The sequence below is a fragment of the Rana temporaria genome, chromosome 2 (genome assembly GCF_905171775.1).
Source record: "Rana temporaria chromosome 2, aRanTem1.1, whole genome shotgun sequence".
Taxonomy (NCBI): domain Eukaryota; kingdom Metazoa; phylum Chordata; class Amphibia; order Anura; family Ranidae; genus Rana; species Rana temporaria.
In genome coordinates, this window is record NC_053490.1 from 45869894 (window position 1) to 45882039 (window position 12146).

Sequence of the window (12146 nt, forward strand, 5' to 3'; positions counted from 1 at the left end):
CGCTGGAGTGCGGCCCCCTCTAGTGGCTCCGCACAGCCACTGAAATAACATACATTCATGCATTGCATGAATGTATGTTATTGTTGCCAGCTGCCGCTGGTCTAATTCAGATGGCCGGAACTTGAGCGCCGACCACCTGAATAACTGCAGCTGGTTGGCTGTGCGGAAGTGCCTATCAGAGCCAGCGGCTCTGATAGGCTTTCCGAGTACAGCCCTCGTCTCCTGGAAGCTTATCCTCGGAACGTACGGGGGGTGCGTACCTTGGATAAGACTGACGGCCGTCTCAGCCAATCAGGTTCACCGATTTTGGTTATCGGTAACCTGATTGGCTGAAGCGTCACCAAGGCGGGAGAAGACATCGAGGGTTATGGAAGGAGAAAGGTAAGTGCATTTTACAGGGCACAGCGGCGACAATGGGCACAGAGGAGACAAAGGGCACAGTGGCATCAATGGGCACAGTGGCGACAAAGGGCACAGTGGCATCAATGGGCACAGTGGTGACAATGGGCACAGTGGCAACAATTAAAGGGCACAGTGACATGCACAGTGGCAACAATGGGCACAGTGGCTACAATTAAAGGGCACAGTGGTGACGATTGACACAGTGGCGACAATTGAGGGGCACAGTGGCTGCGTTTGATGGCATGGCACAGTAGTGACAACTGATGGCACAGTGGCTGTGTTTGATGGCACGGCACAGTGACTGCATTTGATGGCATGGCACAGTGGCTGCATTTGATGGCATGGCACAGTGACTGCGTTTGATGGCATGGCACAGTGGTGTGAATTGATGGCATAGTGACTGAATTTGATGGCATGACACAGTGGTAATAATTGATGGCACAGTGGCTGCGTTTGATGGCATGGCACAGTGGTGACAATTGATGGCACAGTGGCTGCGTTTGATGGCATGGCACAGTGGTGACAATTGATGCCACAGTGGCTGCGTTTGATGTCATGGCACGGTGACTGCATTTAAAGGCATGGCACAGTGGCTGCATTTTTTTTCTTTTTTCGTTTAAGCCCCCCAAAAAATTTTGAGCACCAGCCGCCACTGGCAAGGTGAACACTCAGTTGGTTGTATACCAGATATTCAAGGAGTTTGGAAGTAGCAGGAATGTTAGCATTAACAGGGATGTTGAAGTCATCGAGAATGATTGTGGGAATTTCAGAATAGAGAAAGCAGGGTAGATAGGTGGAAAAGTCTTCAGGAAAGGCTGTTACGGGTCAAGGTGGCTGGTAGATCACAACTATTCTTAGAGAAACTGGAAAGAAAAGAAGAATGCAATGTGCCTCAAATGAGGAGAGTGACAGTGAGGGAGGTGGGTGAAGTACCCTATGTGGGACTAGAAGGATTCCCACTCCCCCTCCCTTCTGTCCATTGGGTCTTGGGAAGTGAGTCCAGAAAGGACCGCCATGGGGGAGGGAAGCAGGAGAAACAGTGTCGGATTCATGAAGCCAGGTTTCAATCCGATGGACTTTTTTCATCAGACAAACCGATCTTGTGTGGGCCCCATCGGTCTTTTTTCCATCGGTGTAAAAAAATAGAATTTTTTTTACATCTGTCCGATGGATAAAAAAACGATAGGAAATTCCGATCGTCTGTGTGGAACTCCATCGGAGAAAAATCCATGCATGCTCAGAATCAAGTCGACACATGCTCGGAAGCATTGAACTTCATTTTTTTCGGCTCGTCGTAGTGTTTTACGTCACCGCGTTTTGGCACGGTTGGAATTTAGTCTGATAGTGTGTATGCAAGACTGATAAAAGACAGCTTCATCAGATTTCCAACGAAAAAATTCATTTGATTTTATTCCATCAGAAATCCGATCGTGTGTACACGGCCTTAGTCTACCCAAAGGGAGGAAAAACCCCTGATACAGCATACTGACTCCTACCGGAAATGCTAGCTGACTGGTTGTCATGACCGTGCTTTGACTTTACAAGTTGAACGCTTGATCTATTCTAGATCAATAACCTAGAAAGCATTGAAGACAGAGAATCAGCATGACAAAGAGACAGCTGGCCTTTAAGGTGATCAGCAATGGCAGTCTATGGACCTCTATCACAAAAAGATTTGTTTTACGCACATTTTTGCAAATGTCCAGCTTATGTATACACCCAATAAACTGATGCATATTCAGATAACCCATTTATTAAATTTTTTATGTTAAAGCGGAGGTTCACCCTAAGTAACAACACTATCTTATCCTGATCTGCTCACCACATACATATACATATGCCAAGTGAATTTTGTTTTTCTCATTTAAATACCTTGTAATTGCTGATTGAAGTTCGACTTCCGTTTTTTTCTCCCGTGGGAGTAGGCGTGGCTACTCTTTTCCCCGGCGCCGCAGTGTTTACTGGAAGCTCATGCCGGGTACAGACGAGAGGATTGATCCGCGGATACGGTCCGCCGGACCGTATCCACGGATAAATCCTCTCGAGGATTTCCGCGGATTTGGATCCGATGGAGTGTACTCACCATCGGATCGAAATCCGCGCCGAAATCCCATCGCGATGACGTGTCGCGCCGTCGCCGCGATGATGACGCGGCGACGTGCGCGACGCTGTCATATAAGGATACCCACGCATGCGTCGAATCATTATGACGCATGCGAGGGAGGGAATCGGACGGATCGATCCGGTGAGTCTGTACAGACCACCGGATCGATCCGCTGAAGCCGATTCCAGCGGATAGATTTCTTAGCATGCTAAGAAATTTTTATCTGCTGGAAATCAGTCGGCCCGAAAAAAATCAGCGGAAAAAGATCCGCTGGGTTGTACACACCAGCGGATCTATCCGCTGGAACTGATCCGCAGATCAATTCCAGCGGATAGATCCTCTCGTGTGTACGGGGCCTAAGTGTCACGCTTCCCAGGAGACAATGCGGAATGCCGTCCAGGGATATCTCCTGAGATTTCTCGAGTCACGTGACGCCTCAAACCGGTCACGTGACGAGGGCGTATCAACTTCCACCATGTTAAGGAAGTCAGTGCTTCTGGGCTTCACAATGCCCACAAGCAAAATGGGAAATGCCTTGATCGGTTTTTAAAAGTTTATCTTTGCAACGGAAACGGACGGGGGATGTTTTTTGTCATCGAACAAGTGAGTACCTAATTGTAATTGAAATCCCCATTGTATGCACACCAAAAAAAAAAAAAAACGATTGGTGGCGGAACCTCCGCTTTAATCATTTATTGGTGCATCATTCACATATTCCCCTAAGTGTTATGCACTAGGCATTATCAAGGCAATGCAATCAAATGCACTCCAAGCTATTCCATGAATTCTTGCTGCTGAGGTTTGAGTTACCAGATACCTATATCTACCGCTGTAGAACCACAAGTTCCAGCAGGCTTCCCATTTTAATTCCATGAAAGTTGAAGAACAGCTGACACCCACTGCGTTCAGCCTCCACTGATAGAGTTGCCAGTTCCTCTACTCGTGGGAACTATAGGTCCCAGTAGGACAGTATCTACAGTTGTAACATGTATGATTGAAGATCAACCTTTTTAGTATCAGTTTGCGGCTGGTATCAAGTCCCAGTGTGTTGGAGCTTATAGTTTTTGACTGATTGATGCACTGGTTGATTCCATTGGCTGTCAGCTCCATCATATGTAAACTCTTTCCTGGTCTAGATTTGTATTAGCAGGTTAAGAGTCCCATAGGAAGGTATGATTGATTGTCTGATCCAGGCTACTTTTTTTTTACTTTTGGATAGACTAGGGCAGTGGTATTGCATTAAAATTCACGGAGGCCCGATCAGTAAAATTTTCTTCCAGCAGAGGTCCGAATCGCATGTTTGTCCAATGACTCGGGTCCTTCCCATCACAGCCCCCATCAGTGTGTATCACAATCCTGTTATTACATCAGTGTCCTCTGGAGTGTTTTGGACCCCCTTCACACCACCTCCCTACAGCATTGTCCCCCACAGCAGTGTCCTGTGCCCCTTTCAAATCACCCTCCCAGCAATGTCCTTTGCCCCCTCTAAAATTTCCCCCTCCCCCCACAGCAGTGTCCTCAGCCCCTCTCACATCAACCCCCACAGTAATGTTCTCTGCCCTCCCCAGTAATGTCTTTTGCCCTTCACATATCTCCCCCCTTAACACTGACCCCCCACAGCCCATACAGTAGTGCTCTCTTTCCCTTTACATAACCCCCCCCCCCACACACACACACCCACAGTAGGGCTCTCTGTCCCTTTACATCATCCCCCTTCACAGTTGTGTGCCCCGCCCCTTTACATCAGCCCCCAGTAGTCCTTTCTGCCCCCTGGGTCCAGATGGGACAGTGGCTTGGTCCGAATCCGGACCGTGGTCCGCCATTTAGTGATGCCTGGACTAGGGAATGGCTAAAACCTCTGCCAGGCTTATTTTTACTGTCTGTGTACCATTTGTAGCAATTATCCCTCTTTTCCTTTCCCAATGACATCTCATCCTCTCATATCACATTAGGGCAGGTTTACTAAAGGATTATATAGGATTTTGCTAAGTAAATGTTTGCTTAGCTTAACAAAGGTGAAGCTATGTTCACTTTGAATACCCAAACATGTGCAAGGGAAACTGAAAAGCAAGATTTTAGCTTGCCCATGATTAGAGATGGATGAAATGAACACAGCATCTCCTTATCCACAATGATCAACAACCATTTACTTTACGATATGAGCCTTCTCTACTCGATTAAACCCCAGTGAATCTGATGCCTAGGCTTTGTAAGTTTATTTTTCTGTAAGATGCTATCAGAACCCATCCTTCATGTCAGATGGCATGCCCTTTAAAAAATACCAGAATCTTGAATACAAGCCAAATGAGGCTTCATGCTTACTTCTACTGAAAGAGATTGCCCTATAGTAGATTCTATCAGAGAAATGTTGACATGATTAAGCCCTGATGAATGTGGATTTCTTTGGTCCTGTAATGAGTTGTCTGTTGTCTGGCTATTGCTGCTCTTCCTGTTGTCACATGGTCACCAACATAAAATGTTAATGGACATTTTTTAGCTGATTGGTTGGTGCTCTGATAATTTCTTTGTGATACGCTTTAAAGAAACCAGAGGATTTTGAGATCTCCTAATAATAAGGCCGCGTACACACGATCATTTTTCGGCATGAAAGAAAACGTTGTTTTTCAGCATGTCCAAAAAACGAAGTTTTTCCAACTTCATCATTAAAAACGACGTTGCCCACACAGCATAGTTTTAAAAAAATGATGAACAAAGCGCGGTGACGTACAACACGTACAACGGCACTCTAAAGGGGAAGTTCTCTTCGCCTTTGGGCTGCTTTAGCTGATTCCGTGTTAGTAAAAGACGATTCGCGCTTTTCTGTCTGTTACAGCGTGATGAATGTGCTTACTCCATTATGAACGGTAGTTTTACCAGAACGAGCGCTCCCGTCTCATAACTTGCTTCTGAGCATGCGCGGGTTTAGCCCACACAAGATCATTTTTTACAACCCGAAAAAACAACATTTTTTAAAACGACGTTAAAAAATGCAGCATGTTCGAAAAAAAAAAATTGTAGTTTTTCAGAAACTGAAACACACGATCATTTTAAATGATGTTTTTTAAAAACAACGTTTTTTTCATGCCGAAAAATTATCGTGTGTATAAGCGTCTCAGACCCAACAAAATGCATGTAATAAATATATATAAAAAAAAAAAAAATAACACAATGCTGATCAAAATATTAAATATATATATTCAAATCATATGATACAACGATCATCAAAATATGTAATAAATGAATTACATTTTTTTTCAAAATGATATGCTTCTAATATATTTAAACATGCATTCCTTCATGTATGAGATGTTTAAAGGTGGAGACCCAACAATACTCCTAGAGGGCATAGGTGTGCGCAAGGGGTGTGCCAGGTGTGCCTGGGCACACCCTAATCCTGGGGTTGGCAACCTGTCACCTGCTCGCCATTGGATCGCAATCCTTCCTTGCCGACCCTCAGAACCGGGACAGGAAAAGCAGCGGGGATGGAATTTAGTGGAACCGATCTGCATTTTCCTCCTGCAGCAGCTGAAAGCTAGCTTCTCCTCCTCTCGTCGACATACAGCTTCCACAGGAGTAAAAAACAGGGGATCGGTACCAATATATGCCACCCCTCCTGTCCCTGTTCCTCTTCTTTCTGCTTTCCAGGTCCCCCTTTGTGCTCCCTGGCTCCCCCTTCCTCCCATTTTTTTCAGGATGGAGAGTGGGGAGGAGGCCAGTAAATATGTCCAACACATATGTGTTGGAGCTTTAGGGTGCACACCCTAATGCAATAGGCTGCGCACACCTATGCTAGAGGGTATGGCACGCATCAAACATTTAGGATTTACTGGTTAACCATTAGGACTCATATATTGTATTGCTTTTATCAGCAATGGTCTCCAGTGTTTTGCTATCTTAACTTAGACTGTACAATTAGACTTCAACATGTGTGGACAGCTTTAGAGAATTGGAGCTTTTCTCAAACACAGGTCATATGCAATAGGAACTGCCATGATTGCTACCATACTGTCAAGGAACTGCCATGATTGCTACCATACTGTCAAGCAACTGCCACGATCGCCACCATACTGTCAAGGAACTGTCAATATACTGTCAAGGTACTGCCATGATTGCTATGATACTGTTCTGGAACTGTCATGATTGGCATGACACTGTTCTGGAACTGTCATGATTGCCAAAATACTGTCATGGAACTGTCATGATTGCTATGATACTGTTCTGGAACTGTCATGATTGGCATGACACTGTTCTGGAACTGTCATGATTGCCAAAATACTGTCATGGAACTGTCATGATTGCTATGATACTGTTCTGGAACTGTCATGATTGCCATAATACTGTCAAGGAACTAGAGACAGAAGAATAGACCTGGACAGCTGCACTCCAATGCAACAACTTTATTATGGTAAAATCCAGCACATAACATTCAGTCCATACTGTACAAAATGGGGTTCAATGCAAGCAGCCAACGCGTTTCACACCTAAAGCCGCGTAAACACGACCATTTTTAATGTCCTAGAAAAAACTTTGTTTTTTTCAACGTGATTCTTGTCAAGCCTGCCTTGCATACACACGATCGTGAAAAAAAAAAATGCTTGAGCAAAGCGTGGTGGCGTACGACGGCACTGTAAAGGGGAAGTTCCATTTAGATGGCGCCACCCTTTGGGCTGATTTTGCTGATTTTGTGTTAGTAAAAGTTTGAGACGATTCGCGCTTTTCAGTCTTCGTGCTTTTCAGTCTGTTACAGCTACAAATGCTAGTTTTACCAGAACGAGTGCTCCCTTCTCATAACTTGCTTCTGAGCATGCACGTTTTTTTCCCGTTGTTAAAGCCTACACACGACCGTTTTTCACAACTTGAAAAACGACAATAAAAATTAGTGCATGTTTTAAATTTTTAATGGCCATTTTTCACATTGAGAAAAATGCTCTGGAGACCACACACGATCGTTTTTAATGACCATTAAAAAAAAAAATCATTTTTCACGTCATGAAAAACGGTCGTGTGTACGCGGCATAAGTTTGGTGCTTAATCATAGCACTGTCAAGGAACTGACATGATTGCCACGACACTGTCAAAGAACTATCATGATTGCCACGACACTGTCAAAGAACTATCATGATTGCCATGAAACTGTTATGGAACTGTCATGATTGCCATGAAACTGTTATGGAACTGTCATGATTGCCAAAATACTATCATGGAACTGTCATGATTGCCAAAATACTGTCATGGAACTGTCATGATTGCCAAAATACTGTCATGGAACTGTCATGATTGCCATGATACTGTCAAAAAACTAGAAACAGAAGGATAGACCTGGACAGCCGCACTCCAATGCAACAACTTTATTATAGTAAAATCCAGCACATAACATTCAGTCTATACTGTACAAAAGGGGGGAAATGCAAGCAGCTAACGCGTTTCACACCTAAGTTTGGTGCTTAATCATAGAATTTTGTCAAGGAACTGTTATGATTGCCAGGATACTATCAAGGAACTGTCATGATTGCCAGGATACTATCAAGGAACTGTCATGATTGCCAGGATACTATCAAGGAACTGTCATGATTGCCAGGATACTATCAAGGAACTGTCATGATTTCCAGGATACTGTCAAGGGATGGTCATGATTGCCACAATACTGTCGAGGTACTGTCATGATTGTCATGATATTGTCATGAAACTGTCATAATACTGCCATGATTGTAATGATACTGTAAGGTGGACCCCCTGAATTATATATATGGAATCAGATGATTTTAGGACCTTAACGTGAAGCTTTGTATCTGTGAATTTGATTAGGGTTGGTAAAGTGAAATAAGCCCACTATTTGGATATGCCTCTCCTATTGCCCCCCCCCCTTTCTGTTTAATAAAAACAAATGATGATGTTAGTATTTATATAGGATAAGGAGGAAAGATATATAGGCATGTATAGAAATACGTATGACTAGACTTTATACATGGCCATGTTTAAAGGGGTTGTAAAGGTTACATTTTTTTCCCCTAAATAGCTTCCTTTACCTTAGTGCAGTCCTCCTTTACTTACCTCATCCTTCCATTTTGCTTTTAAATGTCCTTATTTCTTCTGAGAAATCCTCACTTCCTGTTCTTCTGTCTGTAACTCCACACAGTAATGCAAGGCTTTCTCCCTGGTGTGGAGTGTCGTGATCGCCCCCTCCCTAAAGGAGAGTCAGGACGCTCTCTATGTTGCAGATAGAGAAAGGAGCTGTGTGTTAGTGGGTGTTCTGACTCTCCCGTAGTCCAAGGGAGGGGGCGAGCAGGACACTCCACACCAGGGAGAAAGCCTCGCATTACTGTGTGGAGTTACACACAGATGAACAGGAAGTGATGATTTCTCAGGAGAAATAACGCCTTTTAAAAGCAAAATGGAAGGATGAGGTAAGTGAAGGAGGACTGCACTAAGGTAAAGGAAGATATTTAGGAAACACAATTGTACCTTTACAACCCCTTTAAGGAAGAGGAGATATGGATACTGAAGGATTTTTGTATTCTCCCCTTTTATCTTTTACTTCTTTTTCTATGTTTGTACCTTATTCTCTGTCAATGAAAATTTAATAAAAACAAATTGAGTAAAAATGATTGCAATAATACTGTCATGATTGTCACGATACTGTCATGATTGTCATGGAATTGTTGTAATACTGTCATGATAGATCAAGGAACTGTCATGATTGTCACGATACTGTCATGATAGATCAAGGAATTGTTATAATACTGTAATGATTGTCACGATACTGTCATATTTGTCATGGAATTGTTATAATACTGTCATGATAGATCAAGGAACTGTCATGATTGTCATGATACTGTCATGATAGATCAAGGAATTGTTATAATACTGTCATGATTGTCATGGAATTGTTATAATACTGTCATGAACTGTCATGATAGGTACTGTCAAGGAACGGTCAGGAAACTGTCTTAATTGTCAAAATACTGTCATTGAACTGTCACGATTGTCATATTATCATGAAATGATCATAATACTGTCACGGTTGTAATGATACTGTGCAGGAACTGTAAGGAAACTGTCTTAACTGTCAACATACTGTCATGGAACTGTCAGGAAACTGTCTTGATTGCCATGAAACTGTAACAATGCTGTCATGGTTGTCACAATACTGTCATGATTGTTGCAAGTGCACTAATACAGTTTCAATCACCTTAATCATTAAACACGGGAAGCCAAGATCACATTAAATTAATGGGGAAGAAACCCTAAACCAGATTCATTCAGATAAGGGACATTTCTAGGGAAAATATTCCTGGGGTTGTCCCCGTAACTGAAGACAAAGCTGTTGCAAATGCTATACAAGCGATCGTTCGCCCCTCTATAGGTGCCAACCTCCTCATTGTGCACACACAGGCAGAGAACATAGACTTACTGTGAGGGATCAGCTGTAGAAGGCATAGTATGAGAAGCAGCACTGTTGCTCTGACTTGTCCCCAGTCTCTGAGATTCTTCATGGGAGAGATAGTGACAGCTCATCCCAGGTTCCCTTGTGTCTGGAGCAGCAGCCAGGCATGTTGCTTTCAGTGTTCAGTATTCATCCTTCTCCATAGATGACGTCATTATAGTGGGGATCTCCAGACCTGGCAGCCCTCCAGTCACACAGCACCTGCACTGTGTGGTTACCTGTGCCTCCCGCCTCGTTATATATGGAGCTTCAGTCTGCTGTCACAGGCGCTCTGGTTTAACCAGTTTGCATAGGCACGTCCTTTAAAAGAAACACACAAGGCGAATGCAGCAGACTTGTTTACAGCACATGCTCAGATATTGATTTATGTTTTTTTGTTGGCAGCAGTACAAAGACACATCTACAAAGAGCTGAGGGAAGGCCGTTACACTTAGGTTGTAATGACATGCACTGTTCTGCCTAATGGGAAATTAATGTTTATAGATATACCGTATTTATTGGCGTATACCGCACACTTTTTTGCCCTGAAAATTAGGGCAAAATCGTGGGTGCGCGATATACGCCGATACCCGCTTTCCCACGCCGAGTTTGAATACTGCGCCGGCATATACCGAGCGCAGTACACTCGTGTATAGTCGGGCAGGCTCGGCTCCTCTCGCGCTCACGTCCTGGACGTACAGGACGTGAGCGCGACAGTAGCCGAGCCTGCCCGACTATACACGAGTGTACTGCGCTCGGTATATGCCGGCGCAGTATTCAAACTTGGCGCGGGAAAGCGGGGATCGAGCAGGGAGGACGCCGCAGAAGGACTCCGGACCCGACGAAGAGGACACCCGAAGCCGCAGACGGACGCCGGACCCGACGAAGAGGACACCCGAAGCCGCAGACGGACGCCGGACCCGATGAGGCCGCCGCGCAAGACACCAAAACTGTAAGTACTAAAATGTTTTTTTTACAGGAATGTCGGGTCCACTTTAGGGGTGCGCGCTATACGCCGGAGCGCGCAATACCCCAATAAATTACGGTACTCTGCAAATGATTCTAGCATGCCGGTCCCATGCCCTCCTTCATTCCTGAAGGTGAATTCCAGAAAAATGTAAGTGTATTTTCAACTTTGCAGCCACATTTGAGAAACTCCTAATACAGTAAAACCTTGGTTTGAGAGTAGGAAAAGGGAGTTACCACTCCAGGTGGGTATGCTGGACAATCAATAGCTTCTCAGGAGACCAGGAGTGCCGGCAATGCACAAGGAAAATTGTAAAGGCTAGAAGACTGGAGATAGCAGCCTACGCGTTTCACACTGCGGTCAGTGCTTAGCCATGACTAATCACTGACCGCAGTGTGAAACGCGTAGGCTGCTATCTCCACCGTTTTGCTGTACTTTGTAGTGTATTTGCAATTTTTTTTAAATAAAGACAACCTAAGGGTTTTTTGGAAGTGCGGCTGTCCATTCTTCTAGCCTTTACAATTTGGTTTGAGAGTAACTTGGTTAGAGAGCGTTTTGCAAGACAAGCTACATTTTTTAATACATTTTGACTCGATATACAGTACAAGTAGGGTCATGTCACAACTGAGTAGAAAAGAGACCAGAGATGCCTCTAAGTGTAGCAATATGGTTATATTTAATGAAGGTCCAACATTTAGCAACATATTGCTACACTAAGGCCCCGTACACACAAGAGGATTATCCGCTGGAAACTCCGGACCGTTCCCGCGGATAAATCCTCTGGCGGATTTTGATCTGATGGTTGTACTAACCATCAGATCGAAATCCACGCGGAATCCATCCGCGGTGACGCGTCGCCGCGATGATGACGTGGCGACGTGCGCGACGCTAGAAGGTAAAGACTTCCCACGCATGCGTCGAATCATTACGACGCTTGAGAGGGAGTGGATCGGACGGGTTGATCCAGTGAGTCTGTACAGACCACCGGATCAATCCGCTGGACAGGATTCCAGCGGATAGATTTCTTAGCATGCTAAGAAATTTTTATCCGCTGGAAATCCATCGGCCCGAAAAATATCCGCGTATAAATATCCGCTGGGCCGTACACACCACAGGATCTATCTGCTGGAACTGATCCCAGCGGATAGATCCTCTCGTGTGTACGGGGCCTTAGAGGCGCCTCTCTTCTCTTTTACACTCTGTAGCTCCTGCTGGATTTTTCTTCTAATCCCCTTGTGGAGGCTTCCATT

General features: G+C 44.5%; 1 protein-coding gene across 2 annotated transcripts in view; it reads right to left on the minus strand.

Moving 5' to 3' along the window:
- VSTM5 (V-set and transmembrane domain containing 5) overlaps window positions 1–10309 on the minus strand; it is a 117753-nt gene extending 107444 nt beyond the window's left edge. Inside the window, exon 1 of one of the 2 annotated variants that reach the window (XM_040340150.1) lies at window positions 9918–10309. In XM_040340150.1, coding sequence (XP_040196084.1) covers window positions 9918–9999 — 82 coding nt within the window. In that variant the 5' untranslated portion in view covers window positions 10000–10309. The remainder of the gene's footprint in view (window positions 1–9917) is intronic. The other variant, XM_040340151.1, reaches the window with a different exon arrangement.
- Between the last annotated feature and the right edge of the window lie 1837 nt (window positions 10310–12146).